Genomic DNA, 20,915 nt, shown 5'->3' with positions numbered 1-20,915 from the left:
TCACTGAACATTCTTGGGTCATGAGTAATACACCTGCCAAATTTCAACTTCATACAGTGCCGTAGTACACCGACACGCACTCACATACAGATTCCTTTCCCTTATATTAGATCAATATCTTTATACACACAGCCCTAACTTATTTGACATCCTTTAGACATGTCAGACATCACTGCTCAATTCACTGAACCTCCCCTCATGTTCCTGCTGCAGCCTGGCTTGTACATCCACATTCTATAAGGAAAGTAGGTGCCGCTTTACTTTTCTGTATAATTTTCAGCAGGGATGGGAAGTGCTGCACTTTTTTAGCATGTAGTAAGAAGAGACTCAGCTTTACAATGAAAGCTTTCAATGAACAGATCATTCCAACAACTGATTTGTGTGATGTCTGTCAGGAATGCAAGATCTAGCTGCCATGCTATATCAGACAGTAGAGAGGTGTACTTCTTTCTTGACGCGAAAAAAACGATGCAGAGCCATTCATCTTCCTCAGGGCCCAAAATCGAAATCATACAGGGAAGAACAGGGTTCTTCTGACCATGGAGAAGAAGCCCTGGTCCCCCTAAACGTGAAGTACAGTCAGGGGGCGTGCTTGTGAATAAAGTGGAACCTGTCTCTTTAAGAAGACGCTCTCCTGTTGCACGGGGAGGCAGGCCGGTGATTTTCCACTCATGCTAATGTATAAATGGTCACCCATTTTAAGAGACAAAGGTCAGAAAAAAAACCATATAAATAAAATTTACCGCTGTAATACCCTTATTCTACATCCTGACGCCGCACAATAGTTGAAGGGACCGCTCGCCTGTAAAGGAATAAAAGGAAACACAGCAGGTAACGGAACAAACCACCTCTATTAGAACATCTATTGACGATGCTGTGCGCTCATTTTTAATTTTTAATTTAAGGCAGTTCAATATGTTATTTTATTTGTAATGTTGAATGATGAGAAGATTTGCATTACCTACAGGACATTTTGTGAAATGTTTCTTTTTTATTTCCGAATCAGTTCTCCATTAGATTGTGTCATTATGATTTTGTTGCATCCATTATTTTAAACATTCATACTTTGTGTGTAAAAGGGATGAGGAGACCTATCCGTGTCATCATTGGTTTTGAAACAGAGGTTCGCACATGGCAAATCATGTGTATGACAGCTTCAATTCTGTAGATAATTCTCCTTGATTCGGAGGTGCTTACGCATACCCATCTGTCACATCACCGATAACTTTGACGTGTCCGTATTATGTTCTTTTGACATACATTGTCCTTTTGCACACTGGTGCTATGCATTCTGTTCGTCAGTTAAGCTACCGTGGCGACAAACTAAACCGGGAAGTAGCTTAATTTAGATTCAAACCATCTAGGTTATCTGCGCGTCATTCTCCAACGGTTTAACATGTCCATTCATGGCTCGTCTGCTATGTTTTTAATTGTCTTTCAGTAGCATACAGTACCCCATAACCTTGCCAGAAATATTTCCATAATTTCATTATTGCCATCTCCTGCCCAGTTTCTTTTTAAGCACGGATGAGGGGCTGGTGTCAGTGATGGGTTTTCCAGTTACATAAATAATTGAGTCTATGAGGGTGTGAATAGATATGTTGTCTTCGTGGTTACAGTAAAAGCTTGAGTAGGTGAATGTATGACTGTGCTATTTCCCCGGTTCCTGGGGTATTAAGCGGTGGTGTGAAAGACATCCCATAGGCTACCTCCATGGTAACAAGAACGCGCGCTGTAATATGACAGTCGGTGAAATCTAACTCGCACCTCAACCTAATTAGACTATATATTAGCCATTATAGTCGTCCTCTGTCAAATGCAAATGCATTTTTTTATTCATATGAAATTCATATAGCCTAGGCCTACTTGTTTGTTCATGACGCATTTGAAACTGTCTTCATTGCTTGATGATCTGTGGGGACGAACCGAAGCGCACCCCCTCGAAATCAAGTCTGCGAGGTAAAATTCGAGGTAGACCTGACCGTACAGCGCGTGTTTGACTGTAGTGATGTCTTGGCCAGTGACGGTCTACTGCATTTTGCATTACACTATATGTTGTCGGTGGTGAAAGGAGCTAGTGGCGTAATAGCAGAGACTGAGATAGAACGTCGAATTTTGTCGCTAAAGATAAAATTGGCACAGCGAAGTGACAAAGGCATTCATCACGTTATGACGTTGGTGCGCGCCCTTGAAGATTGAAGCAGGAGAAAGCTTTGCTCAACATAGTGGTTCATACAGAGCAGTAGCCTACAGATATGACCTCATGCAGATAGCTTACTGATATAGGGACTGTAGCCTACTGCACTATACGCTGACAGTGATGTGATTCCTATTCATGTGAAGGTTGTTCAGCCTTGTCACTTTACCTCTTTAAGCTTTTGGTCCAATTTGCCTCAACCTTTTCCTGTCAACACGTTAGCCACAGATGCAGCTAACTAGATAGACAAGTGAAAACGTGGTTGTATTCCTGTCCACAAGCCTTAAACCAGCCTCTTGTCAACACAACCACTTCTGGTAAGGCTGTAGGTGAAGCAATGAGCCAAGGGCAGATCTTTAAGCCAGTCTCCCGCATATCAAGACAAATTATCTCCCTTTGGACCAAATGAATACCTCAAAGGTCTAAGCATGATCTTCTTGTCAATGACAATGTCAAACCGGGTTTACCTACCATCCAAATACTGAGATTCCAAAAACCACATTTTGCAACATTTAAACGTTGTAAGGCATTGGCCAGTGTGATTTATTGCAATGTAGATTGAGCTGCTTGGCTGATAATTTGTCTACCAGACCCACGTTAACAAGTTAACATGCTGCTTCAGGAATGATAATCCCAGTGCTGCTTAGTTTGCTAATATTGGAATTAGAAGAACACCAACCTCGAGGGCCCTAAGGCTGCCATTCCTCTCCTCTTCATATAAAGGACACACAGTCTATCTCCCAGTGAGCCCCCACCTAAGTAACAGACAGTCTCTCCTTCAACCCTCCCATGCTCTACTTTCTCTCTAACCTCCTTAAAGTCTGTCTCTCGTGCTCCCCTCATCTCCCCATCTCCCATCCTCCTACCCTCAGTCTACCCCCTCCTCCTCCTCTCACAGCCTACCTCCTCTCAGAATCTGTGTCCCGTCTGCCTCTCCTCCTCCAGCCAACATACTGTCAGAACTGAGAGAAATCACTCACCAGCCAGTTAAACATCCCATAATAGTGTGTTTGGCTGGAGAGCTCATGGTTATGTGCCAGCTGGGATGCAGTTTACGTGGTCTTAATGGGTACAGGCACGGTCAAATAGCCGTCTGAATCTAGGCTGGTAGTGGAGACGAGGTCCAGAAAGGTGTCAGTGTGTAAAAATACCATGGCACTCCTTGGGTTTGGGTCTAAGGAGAGGGCAAGGTCTATTTTCAGAGCGTATTTGGACCTTGAAAGACGCACAGTCGCGAAATCCCCTCTATTGTGGGTGTGTGTCGCTGTGAATGAAGTGGTTCTCTGCTTTCATCTATATTTTACGGCCTGGTCTATATCCTTGCTGGCTTGCTGCCCCACTAGTGCATGTCTGATATCATGCATGTGGTACATTATTAACCATTCCTGAACCGCTGACCCAGTTGTCCCCTCTTTCAGGACCAGGAGAGGTTGATCTATAACTAGCTGTTTCTGAACCCCAAAAATATGTGCACAACTTACAGAAGTACATGGGGATGAAGTCATAACATGCATCGGATTTATATTCCTCCAGTGTGTCTGGACACACCGCCTGCCAGAAGTGTTTCTGGTGTTGCAAGTGGTGAGAAGACCTTCCCCTAGGTTATTGAGAAAGCAGATTTATCTTTTGTTGTTATTGGTAGAACTAATTAGCTATGTAGTAAAGTTGGTTTGGAATAGCCAGCTCCAACTGAAAGGTCTTGAATTTGTTCTTGTCGTCCTGGCCTAATGAATTGAGACCGATATTCAATCCCAGGCTTTTCCTTTAACTGGAAACTGTGTTGTTATTGAACACTTACAGACGGCTGGGTACTTGAGTGGATGTGATCCAACAGTCAGCTGATCATGTGACTTGACTGGGAAGTGAAAGTCAGAGTATGAACACATCCCAGTGTTTGCTCACTGAAGATAGGACTTGTAGTGTACACACACACACACACACACACACACACACACACACTGCATCTATGCTTTGGGTTATCCTCAGTTACACAAACAGAAGCCAGACTGTATCTCTGCTTAGAGGCTGGTACACAGTCCAGGGTTCTGTCAGTGTATGTGTCTTGAGCCTCTTCAATTGTATCAGTCAGATAGGCTATCAGGTTCAGGGCCATACCAACTGTGGGCCCTTTATGGTGCCTACTGTAGTCCATACAGTAGAGGAATGTGTTATGATAGAGAGAGAGAGAGAGATGGAAAGAGAAAGGGAGAGAATAGAGTTTTAATGTGAAAGCCCAGTGGAAACAGTCTCTTAAAATAGGGCCGTTATGTAAGTGGCCTGAGCCGCACGTGTCCCACAGCCCAGAAGTCTCCCTAAGCTGCCTGCCTCTTTCACACGCGTAGACATACATACATACATACATACATACATACATACATACATACATACATATACGCACGCACACACTCACATACAACATACACACGCACAAATACACACACATGCAAAACAACACACGCAAGCCAGTTGGGACTCGAACTGCAGGAGTAGCAGAGGTGGTTTGGACCCCAAGGATGTTTTACTGCGGTTGACTCAGAAAACGCAGGTACAATTTCTTGCCAGTGAGCCTTAGAAAATTCAGCTCATGAGTACAGAAAAGTACCTGTGAGGGTAAAGGTCACCAGACTCCAGTTGATCCTCTTAGGGATGCCAGACTGATGCTGTCCCCTCCTGTTTGGGTGCTGGGAGGAGGAAGAGAAAGGATTGTGAAGAAGGCTTTGTTTATTACAGGAAACGTTAGATGTCTTATCAGATTCAGCCTGAGGCTCCCAATGTTCCTCATCCTTTAACACACACACACACACACACACACAAGCTTATGGAGCTTAACCTCTTGTGGTCCTGAACACACAAAACCAATAAACACACACAAACACTAAAAACACACTCTCTTGACCACAAGCATCAATTCCTCCACTTCCCTATCTTCCGTTAGCCTGAGGGAGGCTGTTATACTGTTGACACATATGCAAACTTGGTGATCACAGATCATGTTCTGCTATAGGCCATTGCGCATAATTGCATCCTGCACGGTTGAATCCAGGAAGTTCATCCAAGGATATGAAAGTCAATGTACTTCCTGTTTTGACTGCATAAGAGTGAAACCTCTGCATCTGCAGAGTGTGCCGTCGTGCCGGATGTGAAATTCATCAATAATGAAGACCAAGAATGTACATCTAAGAAACAGTCCACCCTGAAAAATCCTCCCATGGGTGTCTGTCCTGACCAGAGGACGCAGCTACTGAGGCCAACATGAAGCCAGTTAGCTTCATCAACGCTTGTCTCTGTGTGTTATCAGGAAGACAGCTGGCTAACAAGCCACATGCATGTGCTGTAACCAGAGACAGGGGTGTGAGCACCCGGTGGAAACTTAGCAAGGTAATGGTTCCCCTCCAGATGGGCCCTGCTCATCCCAGCCTCACCATGGCCTCTGCTTGGCTTACCTGGACTGCACCTGATATACTTGGCACCTGTCTGTCTATCTGACCGACTGCCTGTCTGCGTGTCCTGAAGTGTCAGAGAGTGGAAAGTTACCTGGAGTGTGTCACTCCGTTCCAAGAGGCTTTACCCTGTCACAGGACAGGGTTTATCTGCCTTAGTTAGTGGGCGTGTCCGGCCGTGAGCCGTGGTTGGTCCATGCAGGCTAAGGTGACCGGGAGGAAGAGAGAGTATGATGAGATTCGAGGGATGGTTTAGAGAGGAGAGGATCAGACACAACACTAACCCAACGCTGCCATGAAGGAGATGTAAGTAGAGGAACCAGGGGAGAGGGGATGTTTGTCCGGGGGGGGGGACCACACGATGCCAAGTAGAGAGATGCAGTGACTGGGATTTGCTAACCCGAGGAAAAAGTACCAAACGGTCAGAAGAGGCAGACAATGGATCATGGAATTTTCCGTACAGTCAGCTTGGTGTGTCATAGGGCTTATGTAGTCTATAGATAGGAAGGACAGTGAGTTGCGCTTGCTTAAACAGAGCCAGGGTTATTGTTCTTCTGTTCTGTTGCTTTACGAGACGCATAGATTACCTATACATATTTCGACTTCTGGGTCTAGCGTGTCTTCCGTATGTTGAAAAGCCTATTTTTGATGGTCTCTTAACTGTGATCCTCTAATGGCGGTTATGTACGGAATGTCTTTACTAATGCATCTGCTTGAATATGGGACAGTATTCTAATAATGAGTGGTGATGGAAAAAGCTAAATGATGAGGTCATTGACTTCAGGTACAGACAAAGAAGGATACTGAGAAAGTGTCCCAAGTCTGACCTAAGCAGAAAAGCAGTCTTCCAGGAGTTCACGTAATGGAATTAAACTCATTAGCCTACTGGCGGGCCTAAAATAAGCTTGCAAATTAGACGACTGCATGGCGCAAACTATCCGTAACATAATCAACTAGCCAGTTGGCCTACTGCAGCAAGGTGCCACAAGCTGGGCATATTGGCCTACTCGACGACATACATGAGTCATCCGTTGTGAGCCGGTGATGTCAACAGTGACATGGACAGGGATGGAGGAATGACTGATGGAGGGATGAAAGGGCTCGGGTTGACATTTGCCGACGACAGCGAGGCCAACAGTATGGCGCTCAGAGTTGGCTTGGCTCTCTTTCTCCCCGCTTCTCTGTCAGTGTCTGGTTCCTTAGGATCAGGTGCACTAGGAAATGAGCCGCACATTTGCTGTGACATTTAATTATATCGTAAGATGAACTCGAGGATTCATTTTAAACTGTCAAACTGTCTACATTGCAACGTTGTGTTTTGATCTAGGTTACATGTAAGAGAAGAGCACAATGACAGGAAATGTGCTTTCATCATGCCAGAGAACAGGCTGATAGGCAGGCAGAGCAGTGCTTAGTAGTTGAGGTTGATATACAATCTTAGTCCCAAGTATAGCCCAGCTCATATGGCTCTGGTATCTAAGTTAGACACACAATTTTCTTGGATTACACTCGGCGGTCACACCACATGTGTAAACGCATTGTAAATCTCATGACTACAGGAAACGCTCTGAGAATTTACTACCAACAGGAGTGACTTCAAGTCTTGAGCCCACAGATGACAGTTTGTCTGTAACTCCAACACGCCCACAGCTTCTCTGGGGAAGGTAGCTGTCCAATGTTTGGCGGCCCAAAACAAGATGACGTATTGGCTATTGTATCTCTTTGAGGGAGACGTAGTACGTAGCTCTCTGCTCGGAAATCGATGACACTCTCAATCTTCAGGACTTTAGAACCGAATTGATTAATTGTCAATCTCTCTCTCTCTCTCTCCCCCCCCCACAACCCCTACAGCATGGCACAGAAAGAGAAGCTGCAGTGTCTGAAGGACTTCCATAAAGACACTCTGAAGCCCTCCCCAGGCAAGAGCCCGGGCACGAGGCCCGAGGACGAGGCGGAGGGAAAGCCGCCCCAGAGGGAGAAGTGGGCGAGCAAGCTTGACTTCCTGCTGTCCGTGGCCGGCGGCTTCGTGGGTTTAGGCAACGTGTGGCGCTTCCCTTACCTCTGCTACAAGAACGGTGGAGGTGAGGGGACTCGTTAGTCTCTGGGTTGTACGTGTCAAGAAGTGTGCGATGGCACTGCTTCCTGATCTCGTTGAAACTAAATTCAGTGTCTGTCCGTCTCTCTCTCTCTCTTCTTCGATGTCTGTCTCCCTCAGGTGCATTTCTCATTCCGTACTTCATCTTCCTGTTTGGAGGGGGACTTCCTGTTTTCTTCCTGGAGGTGGCGCTTGGGCAGTTCACCTCCGAGGGCGGCATCACCTGCTGGGAGAAACTCTGTCCCATCTTTACCGGTGAGTAACATGGAATAGGTCTCTACTGCTGGGTAGAAACACCGTCCTCTAAAGGAGTTCATTCTCTGTTTTTCTGAGGAGGGTGAAAATGTCCTCTGGGCACTTTTTAGGATCCTTTATATCCTTTTCTCAACCTTGTGACGAGGGGTGTGACACCAGTGTCTGGCCTGCCACCAGACTGGGATGACCTTGTTTTGATTCTAGTTGCTAGGAGACCAGGCCCTATTTTGACTCTGGTTGCTAGGAGCCCTTTGCTGCAGATCCATCCTTTTCTCCTTTCCTCTCTCCTCCACTTTCGCTCCTATCCTTCCTGCTATCTACCAGCTGATTTAATGATAGAATTATTACTCTCCCAAACGCGCGCACACACACACACACAACAATCATTTTTTGTATCTACCGATTCAAAGGCTTCTCAGCCGTAGCTCCATGTACCGTAAAAAAACGAGGTCTGTGCACATGCCCCGTTTTTTCTTTCTCTTGCACCACCCTCCACACACACAAACACACCCACATGGGCACACACACGTACAGAGGCGCACACGCACACACACACACACTCATACAAGCTCCCAGAACCCTTGAGACTTGGCCGTGAACAGAATGTGCTGAATTACATGTTGCCATGGTAGCAGTGCAGGAAAACATCTGAGAGACCTAGCGATGAGATGGGAGTAGTGGAGAACGACATTTACGAGTTGCAGAGATGGATGGAAGGAGCACTCTGTTAAACAGGACAAAGAAAATGGAGATTCCCGTATTTCATTACAAGCTGCCTCTGCTGAACCGCAAATCACTTAGACCCGAAGATGGATACATCTAGGTTGTTTAATATCTGTGTATCAACCACACACACACACAACCACACCTTATACCTCTATCTTGTGTCCCTGCCAGGTATTGGCTACGCCTCCTTCGTGATCGTGTCTCTGCTCAACATCTACTACATCGTGATCCTGGCCTGGGGCCTGTACTACCTGTTCCAGTGCTTTCAGCCTGAGCTGCCCTGGGCGCGCTGCAACCAGCCCTGGAACACCCCTAACTGCGTGGAGGACACCGTCCGTAAGAACAAGACCCTCTGGCTGGCTGCTAACTACACCAACTTCACCTCCCCGGTCACTGAGTTCTGGGAGTGAGTACCCTCCAGGGCTGCTGCCAAACCAAGAGGCTTGACGCAAATTCACAAACTGAGACGCACACATGCACGTGCATACACGCTCTTTCCGCCCCCCAAATCTTACAAACGCCACAGAATCTGTCTCTCTCTGTCTCTGTCTCTCTCTCTCTGTCTCTCTCTCTCTCTCTCTGTCTCTCTTTCTGTGTCACTCTCTCTCTCTCTCTCTGACTCACTCACACTCAAACCGTGAAGAGCCTTACCTAAAGTCGGCCTTTCTCCCCTCCCAGGCGTAATGTGCTGTCCATCTCCAGCGGTATTGACGATCTGGGGCCCGTCAAGTGGGACCTGGCTCTCTGTCTGCTGGCCGTCTGGGTCATCTGCTTCTTCTGCATCTGGAAGGGCGTCAAGTCCACTGGAAAGGTATCCAACCAAACTGCATGCGCACTTTGGATTGTTTTGATTGATGCTCACAATACTCCCAGAGATCCCCACCTACAACCTGGAGGTCATATAAATGGAGTACATTTAGTAACTTAGTCTTCAGGCATGACCAGGCTTGGCTTGGATGTGTTGCTCTATTCACATAAAAGGACAATTACCCAGTGCATATACCTTGAACTTGACACATTGATTACAACAAGACCCAGGACACACTCTCTGGTTGCGGTGTGGCTTCACACGCTCTGGCAACCACTGGTTCCTCCCATGCTCAGTCCTGGGTCTGGTTCGGGTTCCTTCCATGTTGTTCCACGCTGTCCCCTCTCCCTCTATCAGTCCTGGAGATGGTTCTATCCTGGGTTGTAAAGCTGTTCCTCAGCCCAGCCATAAACTACTTTAACTGTAGACCATGAAGCCACTTCCCTGGGCTCGGGCAGGCCCCTGCGTGTGGAGCACCATTACTACCTGAGTGAAACGGCTGTAAACAAACCTCAGACACGACACCACAACACCCTAGAGACCTTAGATGGCTCAATCGATCCCAGACTGCTGTTTTTTTTTTACTGCCTTAAATCCCCCATATTGATTGGTCGGGTCTGATTCATGTTTTGTGGTGACGCTAGGCTGCAACTCATTCTGCCGCCCCTATCCCTTCTCGGCCAAGGCAGTTGTGCCTCACAGCATGCTTGACTGCTACAGCTACAAAAAATGAAGCCAACTGACACATTCTTCAGATTTACAACAACTCGATCGAAGATTTATATCATTTATATCTTAATCATTTGTTTAAAACAAATCTGGACTAACTAAGCTACTGGATAGCGTGGAGAGAAATAACAGAATGTTGTGATTCTGGGTTCGTTGGCTGAGGCGCTTTCCTCCCTCCCTCCGTCGCAGGTGGTGTACGTCACAGCAACCTTCCCTTTCCTCATGCTCATCATCCTGTTGATCCGTGGCGTGACGCTGCCCGGCGCCTCCGTGGGCATCAAGTTCTACCTGTACCCAGACCTGGCTCGCCTCAAGGACCCCGAGGTAAGTGCCCCATAAGTGTCTGAACCTGGGATGTGTGCTCAAACGGCGCAGCAGTCCTTTCCCAGAGCCCCAGCTTAGCTGTCAGCCTGTCTGTCCTCCCGTTCCCAGGTGTGGATCGACGCGGGGACCCAGATCTTCTTCTCGTACGCCATCTGTCTCGGCGCCATGACGTCCCTGGGAAGCTACAACAAGTACAAATACAACTGCTACAGGTGAAGGCCGCTGCTGGGGGAGGGGGGGGGGGGGCGGGGGCGGTGGGGGGGGATGGGGACGCGTGTTCCCTGTGTGTTCATTAACACCCTCCATGACATATGTGTGACATAGGGACTGTTTGCTGCTGGGAGCCCTCAACAGCGGTACCAGTTTTGTGTCTGGCTTCGCAATATTTTCCGTCCTGGGCTTCATGGCACAAGAGCAAGGGGTGGACATTGCCGATGTGGCAGAGTCAGGTACGAGGGTCTCTGTGGCAGTGATGGTGGGCACTGCTACTTAAAATCAAACAACTACTACAGAACTTAGGGGAAGGTCAATCCAATTGAGGAAAACCTGAGAGGAACACATTTGAAAAGGCATTTGAATTCAGATACGGAATTGATCACTTAAAGACGGCACCAGATATGGCAGTATCGGCAATCAAACACTCCTTGACGATGAGGATGATGATGATGATTAATAAGCCCAGTGATCCAGTCTGTTGTCGTGGCGACAGTTGGATCGGGCGGGAATCCTAGCTTACAATGCTTACAATGAGAAAAACACGCAAGGCGATGCTTGGACTGTTTTTTGTTTTTGTTTTTTTTATAACATTTTGTATGCTCATTCTGTCCCAGAACTGGAAATGAAAAGTTAATTGCTCACTGGGTTAGTTCAAGCAGATGTGGCAGAGAAGGAAAGTTTCAGCATTTGGGAAGTTTCAACATCCCCCTTTGTAACAAGTTTGAAACCACCTAGCAGCATTTAAACCATCTCCTTCTGGGCTGTTTTTTTTCTCTCGACTGATTCGATGATTCTGAAACATCTCGACTGTACAACGTTCCACTGTGTGATTTCCTCTGTGAATTCTATTGGCTTTCTCAACCTGTACTTCTGACGTATACCTGTACTTCCTCCCTCCTGCGTATGCAGAGGTGTCCTGTTACCGATTGGCAACACCTGGAGGATTCTACCGGTGATTTTTCTATTAATAAGAAAATCATCTTTCATTTTCTAATCCTCTACGGATACACCAACACTCCCGCACAGCCAAAACTGTCTCAGGTCCTCTAACAGACTGAGATCCGGATCTCTCCAGCAGAATTCCAGACCAGCAGCTCTCTGGAGCTAAGCTAGTTTAACGCATTCAGCTACAGGCCCAGTGTACCTGCTCGACCTGCTCTACATACCCTGCGTCAAGCCACTTTTAGGATGATACTGAAGTTATCTGGACACGCAGGACAGAACTCACAGTCTGACTGCTGTAGTTTGCATGTCTTCCGTTGTGAGAGGCTAGAACCCTGACAGGTAAGCGTTAGAACAAGGTAGAACATCTTAGAGCAGCTACACAGGACAGGTAGGTGTCCAGCTGACCAGGTAGACCAAGTTGGTGGACAGAACAGACAACCACCCGAGGTAGTGTAGTGAGGTCGGAGGGGTAGGAGAAAGACAGGGAGGGAGAGGGAGAGAGACAGACAGACAGAGCAGTAGCTAGTCATGTCGTGTTTGGTTGGATGCCTGTTCATGGTGCACAGCTCACCCTACAGGGCGAGTTTCCAACCCTGCTCCTGGCAAACCGCCTTCCTGTAGCTGTTTCTGGCTGTTGCTACGACCCCAGTCGCCACCGACCTGGCTCCGCACAACCAGCTAATCATTTGAATCAGGTGTGCCACGTTAAGGTCGGAGCAAAAACCTACAGGAAGGTACCTCTCCAGGAGGAACCTTGGATAACCCTGCCCTACAGTATACTGCTTAAGACATGTTTGTCGTTCCCCTTGCTTTGTATTGAACTTCTGTTGAACAGGTTGCTCAGTGTTCTTCGATCGCTGTCAAGCTGAAGAGGGAAAGGCGACGTATGTTGCCTTCACCCCTCTTGACATGTTACACATGTGTTGCATACATGTTTTGCTAACTGTGACATCACGTACACCAGACAGGGCCATGTGGAGGTAGGGGTAGCTCACATAGCGGCTATAGGAGAGAGGGCCCAAGCAGATGCCCATGTCATAGCCCCCAGAGCCAGACGCGCAAGACGATGGCTCACTAGAAATGTATTAGCAGTCTCGGCCAATCGTAACTTGTTATTCCCCTGACTTCATGCCATTGGATCAAAAGACAGACGTAGCTTCTACACATTCTGACATTCCAATTTGGTCTGTGCCGTGATTGGGCGCATCCTGGCGGCACAGACCAGATGAGCCAATCGACTTGTGCTAATTGCGTCTCCCCCCACCTCCCCCTCCCTCTGTTCTTCCCTCCACAGGCCCAGGACTGGCTTTCATTGCTTATCCCAAAGCTGTCTCCATGATGCCCCTACCAACCTTCTGGGCTATTCTCTTCTTCATCATGCTTCTGCTTCTAGGCCTCGACAGTCAGGTAATAATAATAATACATTTTATTTGGAAGCGCTTTTCAAATTACCCAAGGTCACCTTACAATAAAAGAAGACAGGATAAAATATAAAAGCATAAAAGATAAAAACAACATTAAAACAGAACATTAACACAAAAACAAGTGAAGTGCACAGGGTCCAGTTATAGAGAGTATGCTAGTTTGAACAGGTGAGTTTTGAGTTGAGACTTGAATGATGTGATCAAGTACACACACACTCAAATTCTACATATAAAAGGCAACATTTTCAAGTTTGCGTGTGTATCTAATACTTAATAAATAATCCCCCCCCTTGTTCTCTCTCTCTCATTCCCCCCCCCCCCCCCCCCCCCCCGTAGTTTGTCGAAGTGGAAGGACAGATCACATCTCTGGTAGATCTGTATCCATCCTTCCTAAGGAAGGGTTACCGGCGGGAAATCTTTATAGCTATAGTGTGCTCCGTCAGCTATCTTCTTGGACTCTCCATGGTCACCAAGGTAACCCTGACCTAAAACCGCGTCCTCAACATGAGCACATGTTCCTGGACTCGAATGCCAGCGCATTCATGCGGGACCTCCCACCCAGCAGGCTGTGTGGACCTCTAAACTCTCCTCTGTCCCTCTTCTGCAGGGTGGCATGTATGTATTCCAGCTCTTTGACTACTATGCAGCCAGCGGTGTGTGCCTTCTGTGGGTTGCATTCTTTGAATGTATTGCTGTAGCCTGGGTTTATGGTAAGTCGGCTGGGGGGGCGCCGTACTTGGGAAAGATTGCAGCTCCAGACTGCTGGCCTGGGCGGCTTGTCTCGTGTGTGTGTGTGCTGTTGAGGAGAGCCAAGGGCTGTGACCTGCATGTAACGCCAGCCTGTCCTCCTCCTCCCCCTCCGTCCAGGCGCTGATAACTTCTACGATGCCATCGAGGACATGATTGGCTACAGACCTAACCCCTGGATGAAATGGAGCTGGACTGTGATCACTCCTGCGCTCTGCATGGTGAGTCTCCTCGCCGGTTACTGCTGCTGCTTAATCTGTTTACGGCCAGGCTTAATCTGGTTACGTTACAACTTAATCTGGTCGCACGACTGGTTCGTCGCTTCACGCTTCTTGTCATTCTGATCATGCTACTAGTCAGTTTGGCTTGGATTCGCCTTTCATGGTAGATGTCTGGTGAGAAGGCGGGACTAGGAGACCCAAGTGTCAGTTATCAACTGCTGCTAATAAACTCATTATTGGCTTGTCTGGAAATGGCTTCAATGTGAATGAATGACCCCTTTTGTTAACCACTAGGAAAACATTACCTTAAAGCATTCATGCTGAATCTTAACTATAGTCTCTATCAGTTAAGCACATATTTACCAACCCCGTTAGTATCTATTAACCAACCTCTTTAATCCGGTTCTCTTCCTTACAGGCCTGCTTCGTCTTTTCATTGGTCAAATATAAGCCTTTGACGTACAACAAGATCTACGAGTATCCTGATTGGTCGATCGGAGTGGGCTGGACCCTGGCCCTGGCCTCCATGATTTGCATCCCTATGGTGGTGGTCATCAAGATCATCCAATCGGACGGTCCACTCATCGAGGTGTGTGCCCCTCCCCTCCTCATGGCTCAGCGTTGCATAGTGGCGCTCTCCCCTGAACCTTCCTCTACTCCTCTATCATACGTCTCCACTGAATCCATACCTGGATAACCTTCACGATGATCTTGCTGTTGACATGAAGTTAAACCGTTTGCCTCTCACCTCTGCCCCACAGCGTATCAAGGCGGTGGCGGCCCCAGTGCGCGGCGGAGCGAGCTCCCGCCCGGCAGACCACAACCACGGCAAGAGTGGCGAGCTGGGCTACCCCCTGGACCCCAACGGGAACAAGGGCCTGATGATGAAGCCCACCCACACCATCGTGGAGACCATGATGTAGTAGACCAGCCTTCGCTCTCCGTGAGAGGACCCCACCCCCCACCCCCCACCTCTCCCCCGGCTTTCTATGTGATAGTTTAGAGTGCTACCGTTCCGCTAGGCCCCAACAGTTTACATTGTGTCTGCACTACGACTCGCTTGGGCTCGTTTTCTACACAGGAAGTTACATATTATGGTTTTTCTGTCCATGTTTTTAATATTTTTTATTCGACAATTGTTATTATTATTATTATTGATATTACTACTATAATTATTATTACAATTGACGTAGTTTTTAGAAGAAGAGAATTTTTTGATCTCGGACGTACACAAAGCAGTACCGTTTTCGAAGTAGATTCGTACATGTTATCTTTCTAACTCCTATCCTGTAGATAATGGAATAACAGTACTCTGTTTTTGAGGTGGCATTTAAACAACAAAAAAATGACTTGTACCTACAAAGGGCCATATATACCAGTAAGACTAAATCTGTATCGTGTTTAAGAGTAACATATGATTCTGTAGCTGTTGGTAGAAAGAGCCTCAGGCCCTGCCTCGCTCACTTCCTGTCTCTGTTCCTGAAGGGGTTCTAGTGAGGTGAGACTAGTCCAGATGGTGTAGTTGTTCTTCTTATTGTTGTTGATGTTTGTCGTAAACCACCGCTGACTGTAACTCCACCAGCTACAGAGACCACATCCCCGTGAATCCTCTCTGTCTCAGCGGGGCTACAGTGTTAGCCAGCCCCTCTCTCCTGTGGTACAGTCCAACCCTGTCATGGTATGCTCCATCCTTGTCTGTGCGAGAGATGTTAAAGATCTCTGCAAAGCGGTGCATTCATTTTCATGTCTCGTGTTCTAGGCGTGTTCTACTGGAGGTGTGTTTTACTGTAGGGCGTGTGCTAGGCATGAGGGTGTATAGCTAGTGGTTTTCTCATGTGACTTCTCCCTTTGTGGGTGGACCAGACACACACACACACACACACATCATGCTGGTAACACCAGCACCATCTTCTGATGGCATCAAACTTAAGCAGGAACCACCTGACGTCATAGCCATGGTTTTTTTCTCCATTAGCTAACAACATCAGAGATGCCCCAGAGAGGGTGGCTTTTGGCCTACGACATCATTAGACCCAGTCATTTGTACACATTTATGACATCACTATGACATCATGACATTCTCCCATACACTGCCCCTGATACAGTCCTTAGTCGTCATGCTGACTCCGCTCTCAACGCTGACAGTTTGCTGCTCCTCCCCTCCCCTCCCCCCCGACCCTCACACACCGCAGGGCTTAAGAAGGGCCCCTCCCCCTTCTGCCTTGTCACACTCCCTAAGATCTCCCTCCTCCTGTTCTCCCTTCTCTCCTTCCTCCTCCTTCTCTCAGCTTCACCTGAGCCCAGAAAGTTTCATTTGAGGGAGGGGTGGGACCGGATGCTTCCATGATGAGCATCAAGTATGCCCAAAAGCGACACACTCGCTAGCCCTACGTTGAAATGTGAAACTCACCAGGGGAACTGAAGCTGTAGTCAGTTACGTTCATAGATACACATCTATCATTTTTTTCTAACGCAGTTTAATTCAAATGTCATGTTTTATTTTTGATTGTTTTTCAATCACATTTGCCTTTTGTATCCAAATATCTTGTGTCTGAGTCATTTGTCTGCAGTGGTTCACCTCTGCAACTGTTTAATCGATTAAGCTGCAATCTGTAATGTGCAATATACTTTTTAGAATAAGAAGTATTTGTTTCATTTTTTTTTGGGGAAACGTGGTACTAACTTTGAAATGTTTTGAAAGTTTGAACCTGCAAACATTTGAGGAAAAACATCAATGCAATTTTCAGGGGCCAATAAAAAAGCTTTGACAGTGATGTACTGCCATCACAACCAACCAAAACATTCAAAGCAGTAGCACTGCCTGGCGCCCCCTATAGGCGTCATCAACTCTCTAACCCACCCACTGAAGCGCGCCAATCACTGGTTCACCAGGATAGTGGTGGTCCCCACCATGACCATATCAGAATGGAAGGGGCCTGGTAGACAAACATGACTTGGGAGACACTCTGAACATATCTCCACAAAGCAGAGAAAATGACCAGTCTAGATATGTAGTTAGTGCAGCTGTGGCCAGAGCTAGGCTAAGGAGCCCTCCAACTTTATCCCTGAAAAACAAATGGCACAATATCAGATGAGAGTATCCATATCCACCACTCTTAACATGCCATTACCTCCCCTATCCCAGGCTAACTCCACTCTCCATCCAAGGTTAACTCCCCTATCCCAGGCTAACTCCACTTCCCATCCAAGGTTAACTCACCTATCCCAGGCTAACTCCACTCTCCATCCAAGGTTAACTCCCCTATCCCAGGCTAACTCCACTCTCCATCCAAGGTTAATTCCCCTATCCCAGGCTAACTCCACTCTCCATCCAAGGTTAACTCCCCTATCCCAGGCTAACTCTACTCTCCATCCAAGGTTAACTCCCCTATCCCAGGCTAACTCCACTCTCCATCCAAGGTTAACTCCCCTATCCCAGGCTAACTCCCTCCCAGTCCATCATCCAACCCAGGCAAACCTCATGTCTCCCATGCTAATACTGTTTTCTCCTAACCTGCAAACACAGCACATACCAGCCCCTCCTTTCGCAGAATGTATTAGGAGAAATCTTTTAAATTCGCAGAGAAACATTTGTAAAGAATTTGAGAGTTTTTATTTTGTATTTCTATGGCTAACCTGTAAGCAGAATAATGTGTATTTAAACAGGTTTTACAAGACGTAAAACATTTTTATTTCTTAATAAAAACAAATATATTTGAAATAAAGCCTTTGCTTCTCTTGACGGCATCATCAGTGTGTGAAGGTCACAGAGCAGATAGAATGCACTTTAACCCCAATCCCCCCCCCAACTCCACCCAACACACACACACACACACGTTGCTCTACTGCCTCATGTCTGCTGGTTAACCCAGGAAGTAGTTAGGATCACAACCCTCTGACCCTTCCAAGACAGGCCCACAATGCACCATCCTGGTGGAATCCCTGCTGGGTGTTTGAGCCTGCTTCACTCGTCCCCAGGGAGGGAAATATTAAGTTAGTCAGACTCCGATGAACACCCTTGAGCCCGTCATCTGGGTCCTGTTTGCGTGAGGTCCATCAGGAGGATGTGATGAGTCTCCTGTTGAGGACCTAGCTCTGCTGGCTTCAGGCTCCAGTAGGAGGAAGAGGTGGGAAGGCCCAGCAAGATGAGGCTGAGGCAGGGCAGACCCACGGCAGAAGTGGCCAGAACACTGGGCTCTACTGCATCTGTTTCAAAAAATGAAATCCCACGCCTCATATTGAACAGATTAAGATTTGGGATTGAGGCAGTCGTTTAGCAACCACGGAATTGAACCCGGGTCTCTCATTGGAGATCTCATTGGTAGCTCAACTTAACTGTGCTGCAATGACTGCAACAACTTGGAGCCACAACTTGGCCCTCGAGTCAGGAATGAGTCATTTTAAGAATGGCATTTCAGCCCATTGGAGGACAACACGTGAGGATCAACTCCTCACACTCCCCAAAGCCTCTTGAACCTCACGGTTATGTAATCCAGCCGTCACGTTGACTGGCCCAGCCGTGAGGGGTGTTGGTGGCGGGGAGAGGGGAGAGGGGGGCAGACGGCAGATGCTGGTGACTGTTGATCTGGCTTGGAATGAGCATGGCTGACGGGTGTGGGAGGGGGGTCTGGGAGGGAGAAGCATAGAGACCAGCCTCCTGACGAGCATCAGTCAGTCAAGAAAAAACGGACGTCTTGTGTCCTATTTGAGGATCTTCTGGGTGAGGCAGCAGCCCCCTACCACACACACACACACACACACACACACACCCTCCTGCATCCCCATCCCTCTCCACTCCTCTTCCCTAAGCCTCTGTCCCAATCCAATCTCTGTCACACATACCTCCAGACACAACACCCCATCCACCTCCAACCAGATGCCACTCTCCAAACCTTCTTCCTCCTTCAGCACTGTAAGACCAAACTGAATCTTGTGGCAGCGCTACATTGTTTGTGGTGATCCTTCTTTTGGTGCAGTCGTTTCATGGTTTTTACATTTATAGTGAATATAAATATGTCCATATTTTAGTAAGTATCCTTTGCTTTGACAGGTGACATTTGTAATTTGACAACTTTGTGAGGGAAAACATAAATAAATCTCTTTTAAAATATGAAGTGCTTCTGTCGTTCTTTGGGGGTTTGATATTGTGATACTGTGATGACATTAGAACATGACAAAGGCCCACACCTCTCTCACACACATACACACACCTACACACACGCACACCAAATAGATCAGGACAGGAGGTCATCGTTTTGGTTCTATCTTAAAGACTGGCTCTGACATCATCTGAAACAGAATCCTCTAGACGGTGATACAAAATATACTGTAGTCCCTACAGTCTAAAACCAGGTGAGTACCAGCCACTGGTCTGCACCTTTGCATCACCAACTGTCTCTGGAGGAGGGGATCCTCACTTCATTACTCCCCTCAAGGTTTCCTCAACTTTTTCCCATATCGTCTTTGAGGGTTCAGGTTGGTGATGGGTACTGATCTCTTGGGTATCGGTGAAGCCCTCTGTGACATTGCTTGTGAAAAGGGGTTTACCGATAAGCTTAATTTTATTGGACTGAACAAATATACTGTAGACCAATCAGATGACACCACATATTCTGACCATTGTCAAAACAGGTTACAGTGGTGGAGTAACCTTGTGTGCTGCTAAAGGTTGGTGAAGACAGATCAAATTGACTGATGGCTACCGGGGTTTGTGTTGGCTCTGGGATGGCCATCTTAAAATAACTCCACAGATCCTTTCCACAGAAAAGGTTTCAGTTTTCCATTCTCTCTCTGCCAGCTCCTTCCAGGAATAGACTTTTACTGCGTCTCTGTTCTGGTTTAAGAAGTTATGTTCTGGTTTTTCAGAATCTGTGAGAGAAAACTTCATGGTGCAGATGTGATGGTATTGGTCCCGCTCCCACAGGCCTGTTCACATACTATGTTGCAACTCCGCTGACATTTATGAATGTTTTGAAATCGGACCGCAAAGACAAAACACTCCCGAGAACCCTTCTCAGCGCATCTCTCCTGAGCCAGAAGGTTCCCCAGAGGGATGGGGTGGGGAGGAGGGGGGAGGAGGTGAGGGGGGTGGGGAGGAGGGGGGTGGGGAGGAGGTGAGGGGGGGGGAAGGAGGGGGGGGGGTGGGGAGGAGGTGAGGGGGGGGAAGGAGGGGGGTGGAGGTGTGGAGGGGGGTGGGAGGAGGGGGGTGGGGAGGAGGGGGGTGGGGGGTCACTGTTTGAGGATGGGGGCTCTGTGGGTTGCCTGTTTGAGGATGGGGGCTCTGTGGGTTGCCTGTTTGCAGACCTGCTCTGCTCTCATTAGCTCTCCTGAGCATTTCCCTCTAATGCCGAACACACACACACACACACACACCCTCACATTCATGCAAACACACCATCACATACACATACACACTCAAACACGCATGCACATACAGACACACGAGCATTCACACAAATACACTCATGCACGCACGCAGAAATGCACAAAGATGTGCACAAAAACAAGCCAAAAGAAATGTCCCCCCACGAATGCACTTACAAAGACACACACTCCACAACACGTACTGTATCCACACACACCTTCTCACAGGCATATGGAGTCAACAGCAGGAAGTGAGTAGCATAGCTAGCAGCCAGGTTCCTGTGGTCAGAGAAAACAGAGACTCCTGTCTGTCTGCCTCTCAGTCTACCTGCACGGCTGCCTGCCTTCCTGCCTACCTGTCTGTCTGCCGGCCTGCCTTCCTGCCAACTGGCCTGCTTGCCTTCCTACCTGTCTGTCTGCCTGCC

At 47.6% G+C, this 20,915-nt stretch overlaps 1 protein-coding gene and 1 long non-coding RNA gene across 2 annotated transcripts; one reads left to right on the top strand and one right to left on the bottom strand.

Moving 5' to 3' along the window:
* Nucleotides 1–659: 659 nt before the first annotated feature.
* On the top strand, nt 660–17,869 carry LOC124471904 (sodium- and chloride-dependent taurine transporter-like). The gene is made up of 14 exons (XM_047026567.1): nt 660–831; nt 7,489–7,718; nt 7,853–7,987; nt 8,885–9,119; nt 9,392–9,524; nt 10,440–10,574; nt 10,683–10,786; nt 10,899–11,023; nt 13,030–13,142; nt 13,496–13,633; nt 13,767–13,869; nt 14,027–14,127; nt 14,546–14,716; nt 14,889–17,869. The coding sequence occupies exons 2-14, from the start codon at nt 7,490–7,492 to the stop codon at nt 15,048–15,050; spliced, it is 1,884 nt and encodes a 627-aa protein (XP_046882523.1). The 5' UTR covers nt 660–831; nt 7,489; the 3' UTR covers nt 15,051–17,869.
* LOC124471905 lies at nt 15,662–19,421 on the bottom strand. Its single transcript, XR_006956570.1, has 2 exons — nt 17,348–19,421; nt 15,662–17,263 (listed from the first exon to the last, which is right to left on the bottom strand). It is a non-coding gene; the product is annotated as an uncharacterized LOC124471905 (long non-coding RNA).
* Between the last annotated feature and the right edge of the window lie 1,494 nt (nt 19,422–20,915).

The sequence above is a fragment of the Hypomesus transpacificus genome, chromosome 9, assembly GCF_021917145.1.
Source record: "Hypomesus transpacificus isolate Combined female chromosome 9, fHypTra1, whole genome shotgun sequence".
Lineage (NCBI taxonomy): Eukaryota > Metazoa > Chordata > Actinopteri > Osmeriformes > Osmeridae > Hypomesus > Hypomesus transpacificus.
This window is presented reverse-complemented; position numbering and strand designations above follow the sequence as displayed.

Coding starts and splice junctions, on each gene's coding strand:
- LOC124471904 (XM_047026567.1), top strand. CDS start 7,490: ATGGCACAGAAAGAGAAGCTGCAGTGTCTGAAGGACTTCCATAAAGAC. Junction 7,719..7,852: donor CTGCTACAAGAACGGTGGAG/GTGAGGGGACTC, acceptor TGTCTCCCTCAG/GTGCATTTCTCATTCCGTAC. Junction 10,787..10,898: donor TACAAATACAACTGCTACAG/GTGAAGGCCGCT, acceptor TGTGTGACATAG/GGACTGTTTGCTGCTGGGAG.